Source organism: Salminus brasiliensis, chromosome 8, assembly GCF_030463535.1.
Source record: "Salminus brasiliensis chromosome 8, fSalBra1.hap2, whole genome shotgun sequence".
NCBI classification, from domain to species: Eukaryota; Metazoa; Chordata; class Actinopteri; order Characiformes; family Bryconidae; genus Salminus; species Salminus brasiliensis.
In genome coordinates this window covers 13,392,010-13,416,498 of record NC_132885.1, presented here as the reverse complement: position 1 = coordinate 13,416,498, position 24,489 = coordinate 13,392,010, and the positions used below count along the sequence as shown (strand labels likewise).

The following is a 24,489-nucleotide window of genomic DNA, read 5'->3' as shown; positions in this document are numbered from 1 at the left end:
TGATCAAGCTGGTCAACAAGCTTGGTCATACTGGTTGACTAGCTTAGTCAGGTTGGTCATACTAGTAGACCAGCTAAACCAACTTCAAAACACACACACTATGCTGGTCACAAGCTAAGCAGGTCAACCAGTCTGATTGGCTTGAGCTGGTCAGGCTGGATTTTTGGATTGATACACCATGCATTACCTAATAAATGAATAAAGGTGAAAGTGGCACAAGCCAGACCTGGAACCATTTCTGTAACTTGTCCAAATACACCAATGTGAAAATGTCAACATAGCCTTTGGTATAAATTGTATTGCTCCAGTGTGTGTGTGTGTGGTTTGTTTTCCATTTAGGCCTTGCTGCTGTTTGCACCCACTGACTAGGGAGAAGAAGACGTATCATGCTCTTGTCCTTGGTGGAAATGCCTGTAGGCTTGTGTGTGAAGCTATTGTGCTGTAATGGTGTGGCTGAGTCCTTTCGTGTGAAACAACTGTCTGTTATATGTTAAATGACTATTTTTTAAAGAATAACACGAAGATAGGCAGCCTGCTCTCACTGCATCTGATGAATGGTGTGCTGGCCTGAATTCTGCCTCTATGTGTGTGAGGGCATTAGAGCTTTGTTTGTGTGTTTATATCTTCCTGCACGTCCTCAGAACACACACCAATCTCTGCCTCACTAAGTCCCTGCTTGGCAGATGCAGGCCTGTGTGGATTTAGTGCAGGATTAGACGGCCTCGGAGCAGCTCTGGGCCACCCTCCTCCCTCTGCGCCACCGTATCCAGCACCATGACGCCGACCTGAGCACAATGGGGAGAAAACAGGCAGTAAGTCAGACTCTCTGTCACTTACTTAGAGATTACGGAGCAGGAGACCCTACCGTAGGTAATGAAGCACATCCTGAGACTTGGTTTGGGTTGTATGTTTGAGGCAGGAGATTTGGCCGTTAACTGCGGATTAGACTCTGTTCCTAATACAGGTGGTGGGTGTTTGTCCTGTACAGGGAATAACGCATGTCTTTCAGCTTGGTCTGCTAGATTACATCTTTTTTATGGAATATAGACACATGACAAATTTAGTGATAGCCAGCTAATTGAATTATAACTAATAAAGGGTACAGATCATTTGAGCTGTATACTTCATAGAAATTAAGTTTGAAAAGATCCACAATTAGGTTGAATTCCATGTACTGTAAATAATTCTCCTTTAATCAAGACAAGAGAATAGGCTGTAATCCCCTGTAATCAATTTACAGCATCCTTTCTTTACCTTTTCACAATGCCGCCTTTTCTGTAATTGCCCTTCCGGATTACCCAGGGGTTGGGTTCGGGTTACCTTGTTGTCTTTTTAATCTGGTTATCTTAAAGACTACACCTGAAAGAAGCTCTGTGATACAAATTGATGCTACAGCAGAGCCAGAAGACTGGATTGACTACTGAGAACTGTTTATATTGGTGAAGCCAAAGATTTGCTTAGGCTGGGCTATAAAGTTATATTTGTATTCTTCTTATTCCTATATATTTCCTATGGACCACAGCAGTCTTGGACAAAACTAGAACTTTGGACATGGAACATTAGAAATACCATTGTTATGAAACGTGTATTAATAACACTTTTCTACTACTTCTACTAATAAGATTGATATTTTCTATATACAGTATTTCTATGTCTCAACACATTCTCAGGGCTGCTCTGAAACAAATGGGTTTCATAGCTTCTGAAGATACCTTTAGAGCTCAGGCTGAGAATGTAAACAGTGGATCTATCAAATATAAGACATTCCCACATCAGTGGACAACAGTAAAGAAGTGCGATGTATGTTGTCTTGTCAGTGAATTTGATTTAGACTCTACTGATGGTCTGCTGGTGGTGTATTGGGTCATAGTTTGCCACAGTTACTACTCTGCTCTGTGTAATGGGTCTAATCATGCATGCCACTGGCAAGCAAGTGTGTTTGGAGGTGTAATCAGGCGACGTGATTGGATTGTGATCTCAGCAGCTTACCTGTAAAACACGTGGAGGCTATAGAGAATATTTCGTCTCTCAGCACTGAAGCACAGTGATGTGGTGCTGGCCTGTGTAAAAACTGTGACTGCGATCTATCGATATTGCTCACCTTTCCCTGGGTTGCTCTGGGTTACTACTCGGCTTCTTCTCTTTTTGTCTTTCAGCGCGGAGTGCCTCCAATGCCAAGGTCAGTTTCTTTAAGGATCTGCAAATAGTAGAATGAACTTTTATATTGACTGTGTGTAAACTGGTTGTCCTGTAATGAAGAGGATTTTGTAAGTTTCACTTGGTCTGTGAGCTGGTCTGAGCACAATCATTCAACAAATCACATTAAATATAATCTTTTGGTCACACTGACCTTCTGATTTTTGGGAAACATGAGAAAAGCTATAGGTTCTGTAGTGTAGTAATGCTGTGGTAGAAAAACTGAGGGACATTTTCAAGGGAAGGTTTGCTGTTGTTCACTTACTTATAATGCCTTGTAATTGTGTCCTTTAAAAGCCATTACTTCTATGGTGTATCTATGGCAGCATTATAAAGAGCCATATGGTCATGGTCTTCCTACCTATCTGCATTATACACACTCATACTCAGTTCAGTAAAACAGCCTCCTCCAGATGTGCTCTTTGTGTATGTGGTTTGTGTCATTCTTTTTCTTCTCTTATCCTGCCATGATTTCACAAAATGCGATGAAGTCAAGACACTGGAGGTGAGTTTGATGTCTGCAGCTGACACTGATGACAAGTGATTTAATCATTTACGTACAGATGATTGGTATAGAACCTTTTACATAAACCAAAATGTGTCATATCTATGCTATTGCTCCAAATAAATGAGAGTTTATGATCATTTAATTAAATTAGCAAATGAATTTTACCTCATTGCCCTTAATACTCACCTAATCTTATCCTAAGTGCCTACTTGTATCTGATTACCTTGATTACTTACCAAGGTAGGACCAAGTAAAGAGAGCAACTCTTAGCATAGTTATTTATCCTTCGCCCTCTGCCCTCTACCCAGACGAGATGCCGATTGCCAAACCCAAGAAGAGGAAGGTTAAGAAGGAGATCAGCGATGTGGAAGAGACAGAGGGTGAGAACCAGCAGCCACGTCTTATCACAGTGTTTTTACTGCTGGTCAGTTGAGTTGATATTGTCACTGGTTTGTGTACTTCATGCCTTTCTTTGTTTGGCATCACTAGCCTTTCCAGCAGGGGCAGAGCCTGCCATTGAAATGGAAGGGTTGGCCAGTCATATGGAGCCAGACAACAGAGATGTTCTGACCCCTGAGCCTCAGGACGTCCCACCACAGAGAAAGAAGAAGAAAAAGAAGGCACATACTCTTGGTAAATGTTTTACAAAGTGAACACGATAAACTATAAAGAAATATTAATTTCATGCATGAATTTAAATATGAATAATAATTTCTAGATACCTCACATTGTTTTTTACACATGAAAAATATGTGATAACGTGCAAAACATGGGATCACATCTGTGGACAGGGATCCAAAACAATGTAAGGGTACTCACTGTACTCACTGGGTGGGTAGGATGCCCTTTATGTACTTCATTATTAAGAGTGTAGATGAACCACTTTTTGTTTGCTAGAGATCCACGTTTGTACACTTTCCTTTTTTCACCTACATCTCTATTAAAACATGGCTCTTTATGGAACCTAAATTGGTTCTTCTATGGCATCTCTTAAAGAACCATTTGTTGCCCTTATAATGTTTAACAGTGTAGTGCTTCACATGTCTCAAAAGAAGCACATTCTAGGCTTCACCATCCCAGTTCTGGTGGCACTGTGATAAACAGGTATTCTGCAATGCCAAAAATGGAGGGGGGGTACTAACATGAGAACGTGTGTGAACACATGACACTATTAACACTATTAACATTAAGATACATCATATAAAATATACTGTATTAAACAAGAATCAAACACTTCTCACTTTTTATTTACAGATTTAGAAGGTGAGCAGCAAGATCTCGTGAATGGAGATGCACGAGAGGCGCACATAGATGGGGAGGAAGTTCCCAGGAAAAGCAAAAGAAAGAGGTAAGGGGGAGGAGAGGTCGAAGCTCATAACTGTGTCATCTCAGTCAATGTTATAGCATTTATTCACACGTTGCACTTTGATCACATCCTCCATACAGGAAGTCTAAGATGGCAGAGAATCAGTACGCCAATGAACTGGGTGTGGAAGAGGACGACATTGTCACTGACGCACACGCCCCCATCACTCACCGGTCCCTGTTCTCAGCTCCTCTGGGCCACAGCCAGCCTCTCAGCAAAGTGTTTGTGGAGAGAAGCAGTGAGTGTAATGTCTATAAAACACTGATTACATACATTTGCACTCAAAATTATTCAACCCCTATTGCCAATGATGCGTTTAAAACAATATATAAACTTTTAGCAAATCTCTTTAAAAAAACTTTTAGCAAATCTCTCTAAACACAAGAATGTCAGAGAACTGGAGGCCATTGCCTCCATTGCTGGTGGCTGGTTATGCATCATCTGAATGCATTTAAGTGCAACTGTAGCTGCCTTTAATACTAGTATCACTGGTAGTGGTCTGTGTAGCACATCTGGATCATGGAACACTTGTGTGAACAGGACGATTTCAGGCGAGGGATCGTCTGGATCTGACCCGTGAGCAGTTGGAAGAGTTTATGGAAGTGAGACCCATTTGGAACACTCGGGATGTGGCCATGAGGGTTCACAGTGGCTTCAGGTGAGAGGTCCAGCAATCTCAAAGTCTGATTCCTCAATAGCCTTCTTAACTTTTGACCTGCCCTTATTCAGAAGACAAGTAAACACTTCAGATTGTCAGGTTTTTACTAATTTGAAACTTGAAGGAGCTTTTGCACATGGCCTCTAGTGACTTACTGCTTCATAAAATGGTTCAAGCTCTAAAATCTAAGGGTCCCTGTAGAGAAGTAATACCAATGGAATTGGACTCTCTGGAACAGATAAACATGAACATGATGGCGCCATGGCCAGCACTGAGCTGTGGAGCAGTGGAACTGTGTTCTCTGGCATGACGCTGCTCCATTCAGTACTTTTGGGATGAGTTGGGGAGTTGGGGATGAAGTAGGGTGGTGATCATCCAACATCCTTACCTCACTAACCCTCTTGTCACTGAATACAATAGACTCCTCACAGCAATGCTTCAGAATCTAATGGAAAGCCTTTCCTGGACAGTAGAGACTCCAACAAAAGCTAGATAAACTCTTTTTTAATAGCCTTGCTTTCAGGAGTGTTTTTACTTGAATGCCAGCTTTAGTTTTTTCTGTAGTTTGGTTAGATCTGCCTCAAGTAGTACTAGACTTAGGGTGAATCTGAGTTAGCTCTGTAGTATAGTGTGCTATTCATTTTCCTTATCATATGAAATTCAGTTGTTATTATTTAATTATTCATTATAAATGTTTTCATTACTACTGTGAATGTCTATGAAACTAATACAGTTGAAACCAGAAGTTTAAATACACTATATAAAAAAGACACATATGCATTTTTTCTCACTGTCTGACATGGATTTAGAATAAACTTGTCCAGTTTTAGGTCAATTAGGATTACCAAAATTATTTCTATTTGCTAATGCTGAATAATAAGAGATGGATTTTTTAAGGCCGTTTTTATTACTTTCTTTTAAGTCTAAAGTTTAAATACACTAAGATTATCATGCCTTTAAACAATTTGGGACAGCCCATATGATGATGTCCTGTCTTTGGAAGATTCTGAGTTAATTAGAGACACACCTGTGGATGTATTTTAAGGCACACCTGAAACACACTGCTTCTTTGTGTAGCATCATGGGAAAGTCAAAAGAAATCAGCCAAGATATCAGGAAGAAAATGTTGACTTGCACAAGTCTGGCTCATCCTTGGGTGCAATTTCCAGATGACTGAAGGCTTGCAAGACTGAGAACACCATCCCAACTGTGAAACATGGGGGTGGCAGCATCATGCTGTGGGGTTGTTTTGCTGCATGATGGGCTGGTGCACTTCACAAAATAGATGGCATCATGAGGATAGAACATTATGAGGAAATACCGAAGCAACACCTCAAGAAGTCAGCCAGGAAGTTAAGGCTTGGGCGCAAATGGGTCTTCCAAATACACAATGACCCAAAGCACACTGCCAAACTGCTTACAAAGTGGCTTAAGGATCACAAAGTCAATGTTTTGGAGTGGCCCACACAAAGCCCTGATCTTAGTCCTATTGAAAATTTATGGGCAAAGCTAAAAAAGGCATGTGTGAGCAAGGCTGCCTACAGACATGGCTTAGTTACACCAGTTCTGTCAGGAGGAATGGGCCAAATTTCCTGCCAACTATTGTGAGAAGCTTGTGGAACAATATCCAAAACGTCTGACCCAAGTCATACAGTTTAAGGGCAATGGTACCAAATACTAATGAAAGAAAGTAATAAAAAATTGCCTTTAAAAAATCCCTCTCTGTTTATTCTGGCATTTAGCAAATAGAAATAATTTTGGTAATCCTAATTGACCTAAAACAGAAAAATGTTTATTCTGATTTTATGTCAGACAGTGAGAAAAAAATGCATATGTGTCTTTTCATATAGTGTATGTAAACATCTGGTTTCAACTGTATGTATGTAGGTATGAAAGGGTGGAACTAAAGTGTGGAACCACATACAGGCATTAAAGGGTTAATATTTTGTCTATTATTAATATTAAGCCATCTAAATCTGTCACTGAATTGCAAAGCCATTATACCCACCGGCATGCCTCACAGTGGGTGTCTCTGTTTGTCCCCTACAGGATCATTGGGCTCTTCTCTCATGGTTTTCTGGCGGGCTACGCAGTGTGGAACATAATTGTCGTTTATGTGCTTGCTGGAGAGCAGCTGACCACGCTGCCCAACCTGCTACAGCAGTACCACAGTTTAGCTTACCCGGCCCAGTCTCTGCTGTACCTACTGCTGTCTATTAGCACTGTGTCTGCCTTTGACAGGTGCGTGTGTGCCCATTAAGTGACCATTTATTTCATAAGGACAAAAGAGTCTGCACCTTCCTGCACTCACCAGTCCGTCCCAACTGGGATTTAAACCAACAACCTGTAGTTGCTGAATTATGCAGCATTCAGTATTCACATAATTGACATGCTTCCTACTGTGCAGGGTGAATCTAGCTAAGGCTTCCATGGCTCTGCGGGGGTTCCTCACACTTGACCCAGCGGCCCTTGCATCATTCTGTGAGTCCAAATGAATTGCAAGCCTCTTTTAAGTCATTCATATAAGAACTAAGATATAATGTCAGCTTGAATTTGTGTCTTTTTTTGTGTCCTCAGTGTACTTTGCAGCTCTCATTTTATCTCTCAGTCAGCAGATGACCAGTGACCGCATAAACCTGTACCCCACTGCCAACGAGACGTTATGGTGAGCATATTGTTCTATTCATTCTTCACTCTCAGATTTGTTTTGGATATAAATGGAATAGTTTTATTAGGAAACAGTCTGGGAACATAATTGTACCATATATATATATATATATATATATAAACAAAGCTATAAAATGTATGCATATTGGATTATTTCATTTTGAATTATTTATGGTTTTTCTTTTTTTATTTTGTTGGCCAAACGGTTGCAAAGGCTCATTTTATTTTTAATAAAGATTTGATGGTTATTGCCTTGAGGTCTATCTGCAGAATTCGTGTCTCATTCAAAACGTGACAGAAATTACTTATTGTATATTATATTGCTTTTCATTTTATTATTTAATTTATTATTTCATGTTATATCTATTATATCTTACAATATTCAGTAAAATAATAAAAATTGCTGCTTAAAACTGTTAAAACTGATTTTGACAAAGAAGAATCTTTTTGATTGTAGGCCTCCAGGTTCAGAACATCAGATTCTGCAGCCCTGGATTGTGGTGAATCTGGTTGTAGCATTACTGGTTGGACTGGCCTGGATCTTTGTCTCTACCAGACCAGATATGGACTACACTGAGGGTAAGCTAAGTGTGTGTATGGACCTCAGAACTTCTGATGATATCAATAGTGATAATATTGTCCTTTAACACAATGATCTTTGATTCACAGAGTTTTTAATGGCGATGGAAGTGGAGGAATATCCACGACATGATGAGAAATCTGACATACCTGCCTAAAGCTCACACACCACTACCACTACTCACCGGGGGGATCAGTGCTACAGCAGAATGAAGCAAAACATTGTGTGCTGAACATTTCATAGGAATTCTGTTTATATTGTAAATTACAACTAAATTAATGAATGTAGTTTATATGATCCAATAAATATTTTTTTATAACAAATGGTGTCATTCATTATAATCACAATTTATATAAATATAGTTATATATATCAATTCAACAGTTTATTGTAATTTAACTTACAGATGATACAGAAATAATGTTTGTGTTAATGTTAATTTGAGAGACTATTTCATTATCATTTGAAGATATAAGGGAGCTTAAGACCTCTGATCAGATGTTTCTACTGTAATTTAATGTATCACAACAAGACTAAGATAAAACTTGTGGAAACCATGTGGAAAACACTCTAAAAAGGGCAACAGAAAGACATAAGAATATGGAAAAGGGTCTTCTGGCCTGTACACGGCTTGCACCACATAGAACAGAGCATAACTGTCCTGATAACAGCCTTCAGCAGAACATCTCAGTCCCCTGAAGAACATAACCGGCATCATTTCAAGGACTGAAATGATTATACATGATTCAATCATAAATTATTACTAGTGTAATCATTATTATGATGATTAATTATTTTTTATTTGTAAACCAATTAATAATGAGAGAATTGAGAGGCTGCTTGTCTCTGATGGCCACCTAAACTGTACAATCGGTAGCAGTACTGGTCCTACTACTCTGCCTTTCCTTGTAGTTCTCAAACTCAAAAAGATGCAAAACTTTAAAAAGAAGAAGAAAGGGGATTGTGTGGGAGCTCTAGTCTCCAAAATATAAGCTCATACATTTTCATGATTAATGAATCTGTCAAAGTCTACCACTTTCCAAATGATCAAAGAAGCAGAGAGACTAAGGAGAGACATGAGCTGCTGCATCCAAAGCAGAGCCCTGTTGCCACTGGGGGCCGACAAGAGTCCTGAAAAGAGAGAGAGAGAGAGAGAGAGAGAGAGAGAGAGAGAGAGAGAGAGAGAGAGAGCCAGCAGGAGCGCTGAGGCTGGACTCCAAAATTACAGTTTAGTTATCGGAGCAGTTCCTAACAGAGCTTTATTATATCCTGGGGTTACGACCAATTTCATTAGAATTCATTTAATTTCACAGTTAAACTGAATATATTTAGAGGTCAGAATAAAACACATACGGTGAAGTCATTTATGCTCACTGCAAAATAAATATTAAATACATAATTTAGCTAGATTTGTTTGCGAATGGAATATTTTAATAATTAGGAATAATTTAAATGATAATTTAGTTACGGTAATTAATTAATAAATACATAATTGCCGTTATTTATTAAGGTAATATATATAATAATAATAATGTATTTCTACATAAATTAAAAGCAACCTAAAAAAAAAAAATCACCACGTAATGAGAGAGAGAGAGAGAGAGAGAGAGAGAGAGAGAGAGAGAGAGAGAGCGAGAGAGAGAGAGAGAGAGAGAGAGAGCGATAGAGATAGAGAGAGAGCGAGAGCGAGAGAGAGAGCGAGAGCGAGAGCGAGAGAGAGAGATAGAGAGAGAGCGAGAGAGAGAGAGAGCGAGAGAGAGCGAGAGAGCGAGAGAGAGAGAGAGCGAGAGCGAGAGCGAGAGAGAGAGCGAGAGAGAGAGCGAGAGAGAGAGAGAGAGAGAGAGCGAGCATCGTCAGTTGTGCGTGTGAGAAAAAAAAAGATGTAAGTCAAAAGATGGCGGAGCTACAGATGCTCTTGGAGGAAGAGATTCCTGCGGGGCGGAGAGCGCTGTTGGACAGTTTCACTAATCTCGAAAGAGTCGCCGAATACTGCGAGAGCAACTACGTCCAGGTAAATCGGGCGAACGGTGATATGAAGTGTTTTAAAACTTGGCGAAGTCGAGTCTGTGGGCTGCAAATGGCTAGTTAGCCGACTAGCAGCTAGCCACACTACGTTCTGCTATCCCAGGCTGTGCTCCAATACGCGCACTTGTGTTCTAACTAGAACGCCTAGCTAGTTTAACGCCATAGAACTCACCCTCGTTCCACCCCGAAGTTGACCGTTGGGTTTCGAACACGAGTAGATGGCTAGAAAACGAGTGCGCATATTGGAATGCAGCCCAACCGCTCGTCTCGCCTGCTGGAGTGGAGTAACCAACCTGAGGCAGTATATGTGGATAGTACGCAGTGTTGTCAGCAAGAAAGTTTAGCGGTAACCGTCATTAGAAGTGACATCCTGGTGTTTGGGTAGATTTAACAACTTTGCGGACATTAGCTACGGGTTTGCTGCACTTGGTAAACGGCCGTGGGTCTCCGTCGTGTTTCGCAGCGAGTGGACTGAGGGACGGTTAACCTACAGGTCCCGTTAACGTTAGCTGGCTAACTTTAGTGCTGCAGTGGCACTTTGCCTGCCTAAAACAAGGTGTCAGGGTGTAGATACGATTTAAATCACACACTAATCTAATATTGACATGCAACTGTGTCGATAAGAAGCGAGGCACTGTTTGCCAGTGTTGTGTAGACGGCGTTTTCCCACAGCTGATATGATATGATGGTCCTTAGGGAAGTTGGTGGTTGTCAGCTAGCGAGGAGCACGCCAGGCTTACTCAGCTGTAGCTGAAGCTAGCTGACTAACTTTAGTATGATCCAGTTATGCCTGTGTTAAAATGTCTCATGCCAGTTGCCAGTACACACAGGTGCTTGGTTTCAATACAGCTGGGCATGCTCCACATGTCCAAATGTTTGTGGACACCCCTTCTGATGAATGCATTCAGCTCCTTTAACCCATGAGAGTCCAGGCCCAGTTTTGAATGTTGTCACAGTTGAATATTACAGTTTCTTACAGTGATCAGGAGGTCACATGACTTCCTGTGCAAATATTTTAGGGTATTTTAAACAACAATTTCATAACTTTTGTGCTGAGATCTGATTATATGGAATATGACATTTTATTAAGTGGGGACTGATTGAACTTTGTCTTGTCTTGTGCGCGTCCAGGATGTTCAGTATATGTCATTTAGAGGTTTCATGAGTTGAAGTGAAGGATCGAGTGCTGTAAGGAATTTTGCACAACTTTTAAAGGGTCTGTGACATGTAAGCATGGGTTATTCTTATGGATTAAGCAAGGTAAAGGTGCATGTATTTGTCACTGTACTATGCACAATGAAATGTGTCCTCCGCATTTGACCCATCTGTGGTAGTGAACACACACACCCAGAGCGGTGGGTAGAGAGGGTAAAGGGCCTTGCTCAAGGGCCCAACAGTGGCAGCTTGCCGAGCCCGTGAATCGAACCCACATAGTTATCAATAGCCTGGTGCTCTAACCGCTGAGCCACCACTGCCCCACTGCCACCACTGCAAGCTAATGGGTTAAGTTGCATTTGTTGACACATATGTGCAAATGCACACACACAGCTTGTCTAGTCCTTGTAGAGAAGTATTGCCAATAGAGTAGAAGACTCTGGAGTAGATAAACATGAGCCTAGATTGATGGATGACTATCCCAGCTCATTCCCAACTCATCCCAAAAGTATTGGGTGGAGCACTGACATCCTGACCTTACTTACACTCTTGATGCTGAATGCTATCAAATCCTCACAACAATGCTCCAGAATAGAGGAGACAGTTGGTATAACAAAAGCAGGAAGAACTCCTATTACTTTTGTCCATATGATGTATTTTTGTGTTGGTTTGTCATGGGGTTTTACCGTGTTGCTGTAAATCAGGTTCTGTACTGCTTAGATGAAGAAACACGGTTAATAGATGATGGCGCGACTCACTGTATTCACAAGTCCTTAGTGTTGACTGGTAAAAAGCAGATCACAGTGAAAGGAGGATGGTGGCAGAAAGAAGCCTGCTTTCCCTGTACAGCCTTACAAGGCTTTGGATGAGGGCATGAAGGACAGAAGGCACAGGGTTGTCACTCTTTCCCCCTCCTTTGGGAAGCATGCCCTTGCACTTCTTGCATTCCCGCATCCCTCGCGCCTCAGGCATGTGTCACATCCCATTTCTGACATCTGTGGAGAGAATGCAGAGTTACAGTGACCAACCTGGTACCTGAAACCTGATCTTATGTGCTGGGGCACAAGCCCTGTCATGACCCCAACAAAGGCCAATTTTGGCATCACATGGTCATGTCATCCACAGGGGTGTTGAAATGTTGATTAGGAGTCAACAGATGTTTATCATAACTGGAACACAGGTAAAGGTGCGCTTTGCTCTGTGATTGGTCCTGGAAAGTGCACGTATTTGTCAGTTTACTGTAAGCTCAGTAAACTAAGGCTACATGTGTGAACCATAAGTATTCATAGAAACATAGGCTGTGTATGAAATGTATTTGACCTGTGTATGAGTTCAAGTTTATAGATTAATACTACTATACCTTTCAAATAAATCTTGAATGGATTGATTTTATTTTTTTGTTTATTGATGTTTTGAAGGTTTCCCACCACTCTGATGTTCTCAAGTCTTTGCTCAGATTTTAAAAAGATGATGTAGTGCCATCCGCACCATGCTGTGTCTCCTGAGCTCCTGTTGTTAAAAGCTTTCTTTCATGCTCTGGAGCTGTTCAGTCATCAAATCTTTAGTGTCCCCTTAACAGCCCTGCCACTGTTTTTGAGCAGTGAAGGTTGCTCCCAGTGGGTATGTCCTCAGGGAGGCTCAGTGAAGTTTTTGTCACTTGTGCTTTATAACTAAAAGCTATTTGTGATTGTTCAAACAGTGATTTCTAGATTATTACAAGACCTACAATTGCTACATGGATAGCGTGACTGCAGTGTTGTAAAAATTGCCCAAAAAGTGCTGAAAACATGAACTGCTCAGTCAGAGCAAACTAAAACAGTATGTAGAAAAATGTTCTTGTTTTGTTGCTTGCAGCTTGAAATCAATTAACAATTGACTTTTAACCATGTATAAATGATCCAATAACCATTTGGCCTAATCCTGTGGAGTAGACCATGTTGTCATCTGTAACAGTTCAAATCCTTTTCACAACCAAAATCCATCCAAGGTTTTAGATGTAGATCTAGATCAGTGATGTAGATCAGTGTGGATCTGGTCTTTACATTTCCCTCAGATATTCACATTTGTTTTGGAGCGTAGATCATAGCCTTTGTGCTCAAGTAACATTACAACAGCTCAGCAGGTTACAGCCAAGCACATTTAACACCCTATATTTTTATGTAGTCAACAGGCACATCAAATGGTGCATGCTAATTTTACTCAGCATGGCAGAGATGTGTCTGTTGCAAAAAAACAGATAGAAAAAAATGGAATATTTATGAATATGATTATTTCTGTGTTTAGTCCAATAAGCCTTTGGGACAGATTTGTAAAAAGCACTGACAGATTTAACCATGACATTAAGAGCAAATAATGTTGCTCTATCATTGTTTGCTCTTTCATAAATAAAGATTACTGTCCTGTTTTTCTGTTTTCATGAAATCTGGCACTGGGTCCTGATTCATAAGACCACCCTGTAAATATGAACAGCTAAATGAGTCAAGTCATATACATAGAGTTTGCTCACAAACATGATTACCAGACATATTTAAAAAGCTAATTTTATCAGCTTGGACTGAGCACCTTTCTTCTGAAGGATTTCACAGTGCATTAATACAAAACACAATAGTACATATTTTGCAACACAAAAACAGGTCTCTTGAGGAGAGAGATTTTGCTGCTGTGAGTATATAAAAACTCATCAGCTCTACACTTCCACATAGTTTGTATGAAGCAAAACTGCACTTTAAACCGCGTCTAAATTTTCTCCCTCATCAACGCTGTTCATTTTGGTTGGAAGTTGTTTTTATTTATTGCTAGATTTGACCAAACAGCAATTCTGCTTCTTTTATGAGACTGTGACTCTGATTCTGGGATTATTGGTCCTGTTTAACATCCAAACTGGCACTGGGCCTTGGTGATTAATATGCATTATCTCAGCAGTATGTTGATTTTGATGGGCTGTTACTGAGATTGGCTGTTATCAGTGGTTCAGAGAGCTGTAAATACACGAATATGACTTGGTTACTGCTGGGTTGTAGGTATTGAGGTCTTGGTATGCAGATGATGGTTGGTGTGTTTAATATTTTGCCATGGTATGGTTCGGCATCAAGCGTTGAGACTACACTACAGTGTGAAAATCTAAATATTAGAGTCATGACAACTCAATTGCTACAATTTTGCCATACATGTTAAGAGAGGTAGGCAATATAACAGTATTTTATTGCGTAGTAATGAGTTTTATTGTGATGCTCATTATGCCTGTTCTGAGCCATATTGTGGATATTGTCAGGGCTTATTGAACACTGACAAAGAGCGTGATTAGCCCCGTCTGGATGGAGTGCATCAAATTCTGAATGAAGAAAACCACTGTACTAGGTTTAGGTAGTATTTAAAATAGCAGTTGTCTTAATACAGTGAATGGTGCTTTTTGTCTGCATGTCAAAATATTGTGAAAGTGTCTTAAATATCATATAGTGCTGCATTTAACTTTTTTCATTTGTACCTGTTTCTTCTCATGAGATGTTAAGAGAAGAGAAGAGAAGTCAGGCAAATCCTGAGGCTTTTTTTAATCTATAAATGTTATTACTTGAGTACACAGTGTGCTTTTGAGCAGGTTTGTAAGGTGCAGTGTGCTTGGAACAAAATGTCCAGAACTAACAACGTCCTGGCTGATTGCCTGCACTGGGAAAGTCATATAAAGTTAGTGCTTTTTTATTTTCTTTTAATGTTTTCTCTGATGCCCTTCTTTCCTTGAGTTTGAGGGCAATATTTCTGTGGACTAGAGGCCTGCTTTAAAATATTTATACAGTAGACCTTTAGCGCAGAGATGTAAAATGGGTGTAAAGTTTTGAAGTGTCAGTTTTAGTGGTCTAAATAAAAAAAATGTTCTGTATTTTGTGTACTTCAACAAAATACACTGTAAAACGTGACTGAACAAGTGTTCTCTCATTCACACAGCAGGAGGAACATCTTCTATTGACTCCCAATACTGTTTTTTTAAAAAAAAATTTTAATTAAGAATTCTTATAAACTAGCGATTTCTCAATTTAGTGATGCTGTGATCTCAAATAGCTGTCTCAATATAAATCATTACAACACACACATTTCTGTCATGTCTGCGGAGACATGACCGAACTGTCCAATTCCAGTACATTGTTATACGCGCACACACACACACACACACACACACACACACACACACACACACACACACACACACACACAGTGGCAGACTGTAAGAAGAGCTCAGACAGAGGAATTAGTCTCCTGTGCCGTGACCACATTACCCCGCCCCCATCAGCACCTTAAATGCACAGTCAAAACCCTTAAAGCAACACGAAGGAACACAGTATTGCATTAAAAAAGAAGGACGCTGTTTGATTAGCAGTGTGTAAGTTGTCTCACGGTGAGTTTGGGACTAGACTGATCATATGCACTGATCAGCCATAGCATCAGAACCACTTACAGGTGAAGTAAAAAAAAACCTTTTCAGGAAGAAGTATATTTTAGGCAGCAAGTGAGTTAACAGTCAGTCTTGAAGGTGATGTGTTGTTTAAAGCAGGACAAAAGGTCAAGGAAAAGAATCTGAGCCACTTTGACAAGAGCCAAATTGTGATGGCTAGACGACATGGTCAGAGCATCTCCAAAACATTAGACGGGTCTGGTGGGGTGTTTTTGGCATGAAGTGGTCAGTACCTACCAAAAGTGCTCCTATTAAGGGCAATAGTGAACCTAAGGCTCATAGATACTCATCGATCCATGGGGGCCGCACCTCACACTATACAGGACTACTAACATCTTGGTGCCAGATACCACAGGATGCCTTTAGAGGGCTTGTGGAATCCATGCCTCAACTGATCAGATCTGTTGTGGCGGCACAAGGGGAACCTACTCAGTGTTAGGCAGGTGGTTGACCAACAAAAACTTCAGTAATGACAGCAGTCTTTCCCTGTGACGTTTGTGTGTGTCTGTTTGCAAGTTTGCATGCGTATGTCATTGAGTGATGTGTGATGCAGGCCTGCTGCACTATGTGAAGAATGGAGGGCCGTTCTCCCATTCCAGCCCCATCCAGCTGCTTTTGGTTAGCCCGTGTTGAGTGGCCTCCCACAGGTAATTGGAACCAGGTTTGACAGTCTGGGGTTTGGAGAGCTCTACGAGGGCTGAGCATGCTAGGGTTTCTGGGAAGACAGGGTGTTTCTAGAGTATTTGTGTGGATGGTAACCATGGACACAGAATGACCCAGGCATATTTCTTTCAGTGCACTTTAAGTTATGTATTCCCTTTTGGATCAGTTCATGTTCTCCCCAGAGGAAGAGGATGCAGATGAGAGGAATTCTTGGAGAGTTAACTCTTTGGCTTGGAGATCATTGATGGTTTTTTGGTATGATGAAACTGGCTGATTTCTCTGAAAAGCAGTGAAGATTACTCTGGTAAGACAGATTTCGTCTTTCCAGAGGTCGTCTGCACACATCTGAGAGCGCCTTACTGGTGAAGCTGGATTCGGTACCAGAATGACAGAATGTCACTTGAGGCTGTAGTCTGTCTGACAGCTTTCATGTGTACTGACAGCTTGGTTAGTGCGGGTTAGAACAGAGATGAGCCAAACTGATTCACGAAACGGTACATTCACTCTTGCAATTTAACAAGCAACACGCTCTACACCCCCTCCCGACACGCCATACAATTCCAGTGAAGACAGGCTGTTACTTATTGGTGGGTGGCTGTTAATAGAAAGATGGGGTTGATGGAATCTGTGCATGTGTTTATGTGCTGGAGGTAGGACTGGACAGTTTGAGCAACCAGTATTAAAATTGCAGTTTAAGTGTGATTATGTTCTATACATTAAGCTCCAGGCCAATTTATGTCTTATTGCCAAATGACCACCGCATTTCCGTCTTGAAGCTGGATTGCTGATTGTAGTCTGCTACGCTGCCGGTTTTCCTATTTTGACCTTAAACACTAAACAAGCTTGCTTTCCAAATTAAAGTCAGTCAAGTTTGCTGTGATTTGCATGTTTTCCTGTAGTCCTGTAATGCATATTCTGGATGGATAAGAGCGCATTAGGGAGTTAATTTTATGAGGGAGTTTTATTTAACGTGTTTAAGTAGTCAACCAAGGAACATGACGCACAAAATTGTTGGGTTACAATTTTACTCTGTCATTTTCTAGAAGTGCTGAGGTCAGATTGACCCCAAGGATGTTGGTCAATTTGGTTAGTAATAAACCAAATTTATTAAAGGAGGGTTAAAAATAGACATTCTTATGCTTAACCATTTGAGGTTTCTGTATTCAAATGCTAAAATCATTGTTCAGATATTTGTTTCATTACAGGAAGATTTAGAAAGTATATAGTCATGAACACCTACTGAGTTCACTTGACTATTGACCTTTTGGAATAATTAAACATGTTTTCAATCATTCCACATGTGCTGCTGAATTGTGTAAAACCTAAAAATGAATAAAAAATATTTACACTGTCTTTAAAACCTGGGTTCTTGCATTCCTGTTTAGCTCTCTGGTCTCCTCCTCTGTCCAAAATACCTCTTCCTTGTGCTGGGTTTGTTTTCAGCATCTTAAACACTTTATGTACGACGCTGTCAAATGCCCACTTTTTATTTAGTGTGCTTGTGTTCTGTTTATTGTAAGAAGACTGTGAAAAGACTGTGAGGACTGTTCCAAAGCAGGTTTTCACATTTCTGGTATCAACAACCCTTTTAGCTGAAGCTGAATGGAGGGGAAACGTTTTGGTGATATTCATTTAATATTACTGATGATTTCCATTTCTTTTTAAAATGTAAAAAAAAATAGATTATATATCCTTAGGAAAACTGGATTAGAAGCACGTTAGAAGCACTAACCTATTGGTATCAGTTTTAGCTTTGATTCATTTAAAATATCGTGGTGATGTTCATTACTCTTGCGTGGATATCAGCATTCTGATCAGTCTGTTCTGAGATCACCAGCAGCTTCTGTGTTTGATTTAATCAAACATGTTTAATCAGATATTCTTGAGGATCTCCACGTCCTTTCAGACCCACAGCCTCCAGTCGTCATTTCACAGTGGAAGGATGGACAGAAACAGATCTGAAGTGAAAGTGAAGCTCGATTTTCTTCTCCTTTAAACTCCAGTTCTGAGAACTTCTGAGATCTTATTTTCTTTTGACTTGGCTCTTCCTGATGCTTATGTTGCTTATATCATTCCCTGTGAAATAGCTCCTGAGAATGAAATAAAAGTTAGGTGCTCTGACTTCTGCACAGTACTGTAGACTGTGCTGTGATTTTATTTTGTTTCTCCACAAATAATGAAATGTTTGTTTAATCATTCTTATGGATACTTGCATAACGTAATCGTGCAGAATCTTTAGTGTAAGACATATTTTCTCAGGAGCTTTGTATCATAGCATAACATTTTGAATTCAGACCTCGGCCCTGCTTTTCATACAGGCTAGAGACACACTCGCATCTCCTAGTGCCCACAGAAAGGGTGGTCGAAGTGGGAATGATTACAGAGTAAACGTGTTGGGTGCTGTAATTATAGCGGTTGTGCAGTGTGACTGCTGGAAATCCATGATTGAAAGGTAGTAGCTCAGAAGACAGAGGGCTAAAATTGGATTTGGCTGTTGAGATTGCTCACTCTGCCTTGATTGTGTAACGAGCTGAAAGGATCTATCGTGGCGGCTGACCATGTCGGACTCGTCGTCCTTAAGCAGATACGGTGGTTTTGTTGTTTTTATTGAGTGTCTAAATTTAATGGGCTAAAGTGAGTTGAGGGTTCTGTCTGATGTTGTCTTTACGCTGATGTGTTGGCTACAGCAGGGTTGGAAAATCAGGACTGGAAATGTAAACAGAGGTGAAGGTCTGCTGGAAGAATAGCTGTCCTTTTAGGGTAAGGATAGCAGTTGGTTTCCTTTGTGGGCACTGGTGGCCTTTTGTGTGGGCGCATTCAGGGACAACACACGGGGAAAGAAACTGGAGCTTCGTTATCCTGCTTTTCTACCTCCCTCTGTAAAAATTGGGCCAATGCTAGAATTTAGTATTGGGGGAAGAAATAATGCAGGTGTTGCCTCAATACATGAGTGTCTAGACAAAAATGGCCTGATGTATTTAGATCATTAAAAAAGATTTAGGCTAGTGCTGTTCATGTTTCTGACTGCGCTGGACAATACTTTGCTGAGCTGCTCCCATTCTCCTTTCCCAGCTGCACTGATATTGATTGGTAATTGCCTCATAAAAAGAATATCAATGGAATTGACATCTTTCTGTGCATGGGGAACAATAAAGCAGGGGGTCCAGAGTTGTCTGCCTGTAGAGGCACTAAACCTAAGTAGCTGGCAAGGAAATGTTTATTTGAGCAGTTCAGTTTCTCACCTGTAGATGTTTGACTATGGCTGCACAATGATAATTGTCCTCTTACAGTTGTCCTCTTTTTAGGAGACATGCAGTTGGTTACTGTGCTGGAAGGACTGAACCATTGGATGGAAACGATGGAAATGGACCGATTAGTGTTTCTGAGGCCAATACTGATCACCCTTCTGTACAATCGGCCAATCCCTGATACCAATCACTAAAAGACGCTGTACTGGGCTGAGTGGTGGACTCTCGAGAGTGATATTTGATTAGTTTTAAAAGTCTTTTTTCAGCTTTCCCCATGAAGCTTGTTAGTTTTCCACATTCTACAAATATGTGTGTTTAAGTCAGATGCTGTAAAAATGATTCAGAATGGTATGAAAAATAAAATAAGCTTATTAGTTCCAGTCCAATGATTAGAGACTCCTAGCTGACTCACAATTCTTGTTATCTTCCAGCTCCCAATACACCTAAAGCAAATCGTTAATAAACAGTGGTTTTCAATTCTGTAGTGTTTTGTCTGCTCAACCTGCTGCCCTACCCTAGGAAGGGCTTGCTATTTGGTACACTTGTTACACCAGGTGCCTATTTTTGTAATTGTGCTGCCACTAGTTTTTTCTTATTGGATAGAATAATAAACTATTGATGAAATGTATTGTAAAAAAAATATTATCATGATATTTATGCCTTATCACCCTCCCCTATGGTATGGTCTGAATCATAGTACATCTTTTTTATTAAATTTTTAGTTATATTTAATTTGCAGCTATTCCCTTCTCAATCAGAGCTATTCACCAAACCCTTCTGTTGATTTTCTTTCCTACGTCCTTAGGCATTCAGCCATTCCTCCTGAGCACTGATGTTTCATTGTGTTTCAGAATGCTACGCTTGGAAACAGCACCCACAAATAATGATCCCTCACATCTCAGGCTGCAGTTATTTGCCACCTGAAAGTGATTATCGAGCTTGTCTCCGCTGCAGCAATGTAGGTGGTTCAGTATGATTGGGCACAGTCTCACAAGCACAGAAAAACAAATAAAGGCGCTAGCGGCAATTGGGGGGTCCAAGCTGTCTGGCGCAAGTAGGCGGAACACTGCATTTACCGCTTTAGGAGAGTACTGGGCCTGCCTAAGGAACAGTTCCTGTAAGTTTTTAGACACCAGAAACTCTTTCATACATGGAGCATTAGTAGTACAGTGTCTAAAATCCATGCTTGATTATTTGGCTTGTAGATTTAGACAGGTGATGATGGTCTGCAGCACTGTTATGATAAACAATACTGTCGTGCAGTTGTTGAATTATCTCATGTGAGTATTATAGCACATTTCATCTGTCTCGGCCACTTGACCTTTTATTGCAGGCACGTACTGCCTGTTCTGCTGCATCTCCGTGGGAAAGCGATGAACAATTAAAAGTGGGCAAAGGGCAAATGTGATTTGCGGGAAAAAAGAAAGTGTATAAAAATCTATAATAAATAGCTCCTAGTAGTTACTGTTCATTCCACACTGTAGACTCATTCAAACACCAACACAAATAGTTTACGTGACCCCACACACCACTCACCTACTATCATCAATTGCTATGGATACCAGCACCTGCTCAAAACATAAACACACTGTTTACAGCCTACATTTGTGTGGTACAATCCATCCCTGTGGTCTGGTGACTGAGCTGCAGTGTGTCAGTAAAAGCAGTGAAATCAGTAGCTTTGGTGTTGATTTCAGAAGCTGCTGCTTTACCTAAACTTCAGTTAAAACTATAGCTAACCACCTCTTTACGACCTGACTCTTTTCTACCATCGCCGGGCAGCCGACGTGCTCGAAGGAAAGCGTAGGGTCTCTAGCTTCACCTCACCAGCTAACAGACAACTGTGTTGAGAGTGATTAGGGTAGAGGGTGCCAGCTACCCACCCGGAGAGAGCAAGGGTGGTCACTGATGGCAAAGAGGCATTGCTGGATGTATGGTTCTTCAGGCTTTTTGTATGGAATGAAACATACTTTGACATACATAAACTGCCACCCTGAGGCTGATCGGCCTGAGCTTGCTTGTCTAAGTGGAGATGGAGAGTACTATCTGTTGACCAATGTCTGCATCTTAGGGTTCTTAGGGCTGACAAAGAAGATGAAGAAAAATCCTAAAAATTCTAAGGAGACACCAAACACAGCGCTTGGACCCCTCAAAATAGGGAGAGTTGCCGTCTGAGCAACAGCACTGTAGGGAATGTAGTTGTGGGAACGTAAGTTCTCTACTGTTTGTTCAGTTACATTGTTGTGATCCTTTCTCTGTAGCTCTTTAAAGTAACTCTGGGGAAGAGTGTGTGCAGTGTATGGTAACAAGCTGAGTGCGAGCTAAGGTGACTGAAACAGAACAGATGAGTCAGCCTACTGTTCCCCCTACCTCCAACTGTCTTTTGTGTCTCCTCTGTACCAAAACGCAGGAAACACTGTGGCTCTGAGAACGATCTCGCAGCTTCATTGTGCAGTCTTCTCCTCTCCTCAGGCAAGAGAAAACAGACTTCCAACTAGGTCAGGATTAATGGAGCCTAAGAAGAATGGTGGAGTAGAGGCCTAAGACGAAACGGGAGAGACAGAGACAGAGACAGAGACAGAGACAGAGACAGAGACAGAGAGAGAGAGAGAGAGAGAGAGAGAGAGTGAGATGGAGGTTGAGAGACAGAGAAGGAACAGTATACCAAGCAAGAGAAAAGGGGAAAGGACAGGGTGAACGGGGTGGGGGCATGCTGTAGAGAAATACTGTGCTGTCAGTATGTATAACAGTCTACAGCCCAAATACTACTGGGTCAAGGCCAAGCACTGACCAAGCATTAGATACACACGTTACATTGGATTAATGCTAACTTTAGGAGCAGTTGGGAATTATAAATATTGCTACAAATAAGGCACTGTGATTTGAGTGTAGTAGTAGCGTTGATTGTCGTTTCTTATGTACTTTCTTATGTATCGTAGTTATTTGTTTTTGGCATCATAGATAGGTTCAATATAATAAAGGCCCATCAAAGTTATCCCTGTGATTTAAAGACATTTTAATTAAGGGTGTCATTGATTAATTAAATGAGCAATTTAGCAGTCTGACAGGTGTCTTGATTATTAATTTAGTTTTATTTATGTATCATTTATTTATTAAAAACACTTCACTCCAGTGTGGTCTTAAGACATTTGTTTTAAATGCTGGAATCTTTGGTTTGTGTACATTTCATAATTATTATTATTATTATTTTCTGCTGCTTTAGATGTTCATAAAATGACCTGCACATCTCTGAACATTGCCCATCTGTTGGTATTTCTCTGTTAGTAACTATTAGTTCATAGGGAAAAACAATTAAGAGTGTATCCTGTTCTCCTCCTCTGGACTAGAGCAGTGCTAACGAATCTTGGACTGGGAGTATCCTTACACAGCACATTTTTAATGAAGGGGTTGTTAATGAGCTGATGAGTTTAGACTGCGTGCTGGAGCAATGAAAACACAGAGCTCTGAGATCTGATCAGTAAGCAGAAGTCAAAATTGGAAAAGGAACAGTTATAGAGATGTTTCAGATGAAACACATCAGGGTTTGCCATTGAGAACCTTTTTATTTATACTGTTTTTGTTTGTTTGTTTGTTTCATACCGTATTACAACAATCCTGGAGATGTGTTGCTCTGCTCAGTTTTCAAATGTAGTTTATTTTTATTCAGTTGTTTGTGATCTCTAACAAAAGTATTTCAGGCTAAATTTGCGATTCACATCTTGTCAACTTTAAACATTAAAACAACATTGAACGTCTGTTCAGCTTGATTCACACAGTTTTTCATGCTTTTACTAACATCCTCGTCATTTTGAAATCTATTGGCTAACTTAAGTTTTTGTCAGTGAATGCAGTTTTAGCAGTACTGTTAAACTCTAGAAGCTGCGTCTATAAAAATTTTGCAGTTTTTAAGATTAGTTTTTAAGACCCAGTAAGAGCAATATTAGCCCTTTGAGCCTTTATGTAGAGGTTACACCTTAAATATGACCTTTTGTTTTATGATTGAAGTTTTCAGGAAAGTGAAAACATGTGGGATGGGTGGAGTTAGCTGAAATAGACACTAAATAGGTTAAATATTCTGTGGGCCTATGCTCAGATTAGACATTTTACCTCCTAGGGATTAGAAGAAGAAAGTAAAACAGCTGAGCACTGTTCTTTAGTAACTGAAAAAGTGGTTCTTCTGTGGCATGGCTCTTAGACCCGTTTTGTAGCACCTTTATTTGCAAGAGTGCACAGGTACTCTAGCTGTTACTCTTGCTGCTTAAATAAATGTAAGCCACGTTTAGCACGCTTGTGCGTTTGCTCTTTCGGAACCGGACTCCTACTCCTCTGGTGTACTGTGAAACAGTCGTGTCAGTGGTAACAACAGGTATGCTCCAGCTCCTTAACAGCTCTTCTGTTGTTGTGCAGTCATTAGAGCCAGAGAAAGTGTACACCCCGTACAGTAACAGCCTAAATTTAGACAGAGCATTGGAAATAATTCAATTGCGGTTAGCATATAGTTAGCAAATATGAATATTCACTGTGGCATTAAGAAAGGGCTTTGCAATGTGGACCTCTTGATGTCTTTAGTTTTGCTCAGTGTTTGCCACCTGCATGAGTGCTGTGATGCTTCTTATTATTCCTGTAAAGACCTTGTATCTCCAAAGTGCTAACTTGACAAAATGGTATAGTACAAGAAAAAATGCAATATGCAATATAAAAACTATGAAAGCCACTTTATAAAAGCCAATGATGTAAATTATGTTAAAAACAGAAAGTAGCAGAATTTAAGATACAAGTTTTTGCGTTACAGCGATGATGCTGAACGTGGACATGTACATAAGCACATTTTTATTCATCTGAAACTCTGTGGTTGATTACATGCTGAAACAGCAAACAGTGAGTTTGTCAAGGACTAATGCCGAAGCTCCGATGCAGATCGAACATTTAATAAATGACTTTTACATCAGTGTTTGCTCCAGAGCTGTTTTTAGACTTCTC

General features: G+C 40.4%; 2 protein-coding genes and 1 long non-coding RNA gene across 9 annotated transcripts in view; all 3 read left to right on the top strand.

Annotated features, from left to right (window-relative positions):
• The first annotated feature begins 100 nt into the window (after window positions 1-100).
• tmem237a (transmembrane protein 237a) lies at window positions 101-8,132 on the top strand. The gene is given in 11 exon segments (XM_072685081.1): window positions 101-122; window positions 3,013-3,084; window positions 3,203-3,337; window positions 3,959-4,052; window positions 4,151-4,308; window positions 4,611-4,728; window positions 6,778-6,969; window positions 7,136-7,209; window positions 7,306-7,393; window positions 7,853-7,974; window positions 8,065-8,132. Coding segments are annotated over 11 exon segments (1,143 nt in total).
• A 1,588-nt stretch (window positions 8,133-9,720) lies between these two features.
• Window positions 9,721-24,489, top strand: part of abi2a (abl-interactor 2a) — a 39,351-nt gene continuing 24,582 nt past the window's right edge. For 3 of the 7 annotated variants that reach the window (XM_072685675.1, XM_072685679.1, XM_072685677.1), the window contains exon 1: window positions 9,722-9,985. In XM_072685675.1, the coding sequence (XP_072541776.1) occupies window positions 9,869-9,985 (117 nt within the window). In that variant the 5' untranslated portion in view covers window positions 9,722-9,868. Of the gene's footprint in view, window positions 9,986-24,489 lie in introns of all 7 variants that reach the window. The other 4 variants (XM_072685681.1, XM_072685678.1, XM_072685676.1 and 1 more) reach the window with 3 other exon arrangements.
• LOC140560588 (uncharacterized) lies at window positions 18,616-19,898 on the top strand. The gene is made up of 2 exons (XR_011979982.1): window positions 18,616-19,021; window positions 19,567-19,898. It is a non-coding gene; the product is annotated as an uncharacterized lncRNA (long non-coding RNA).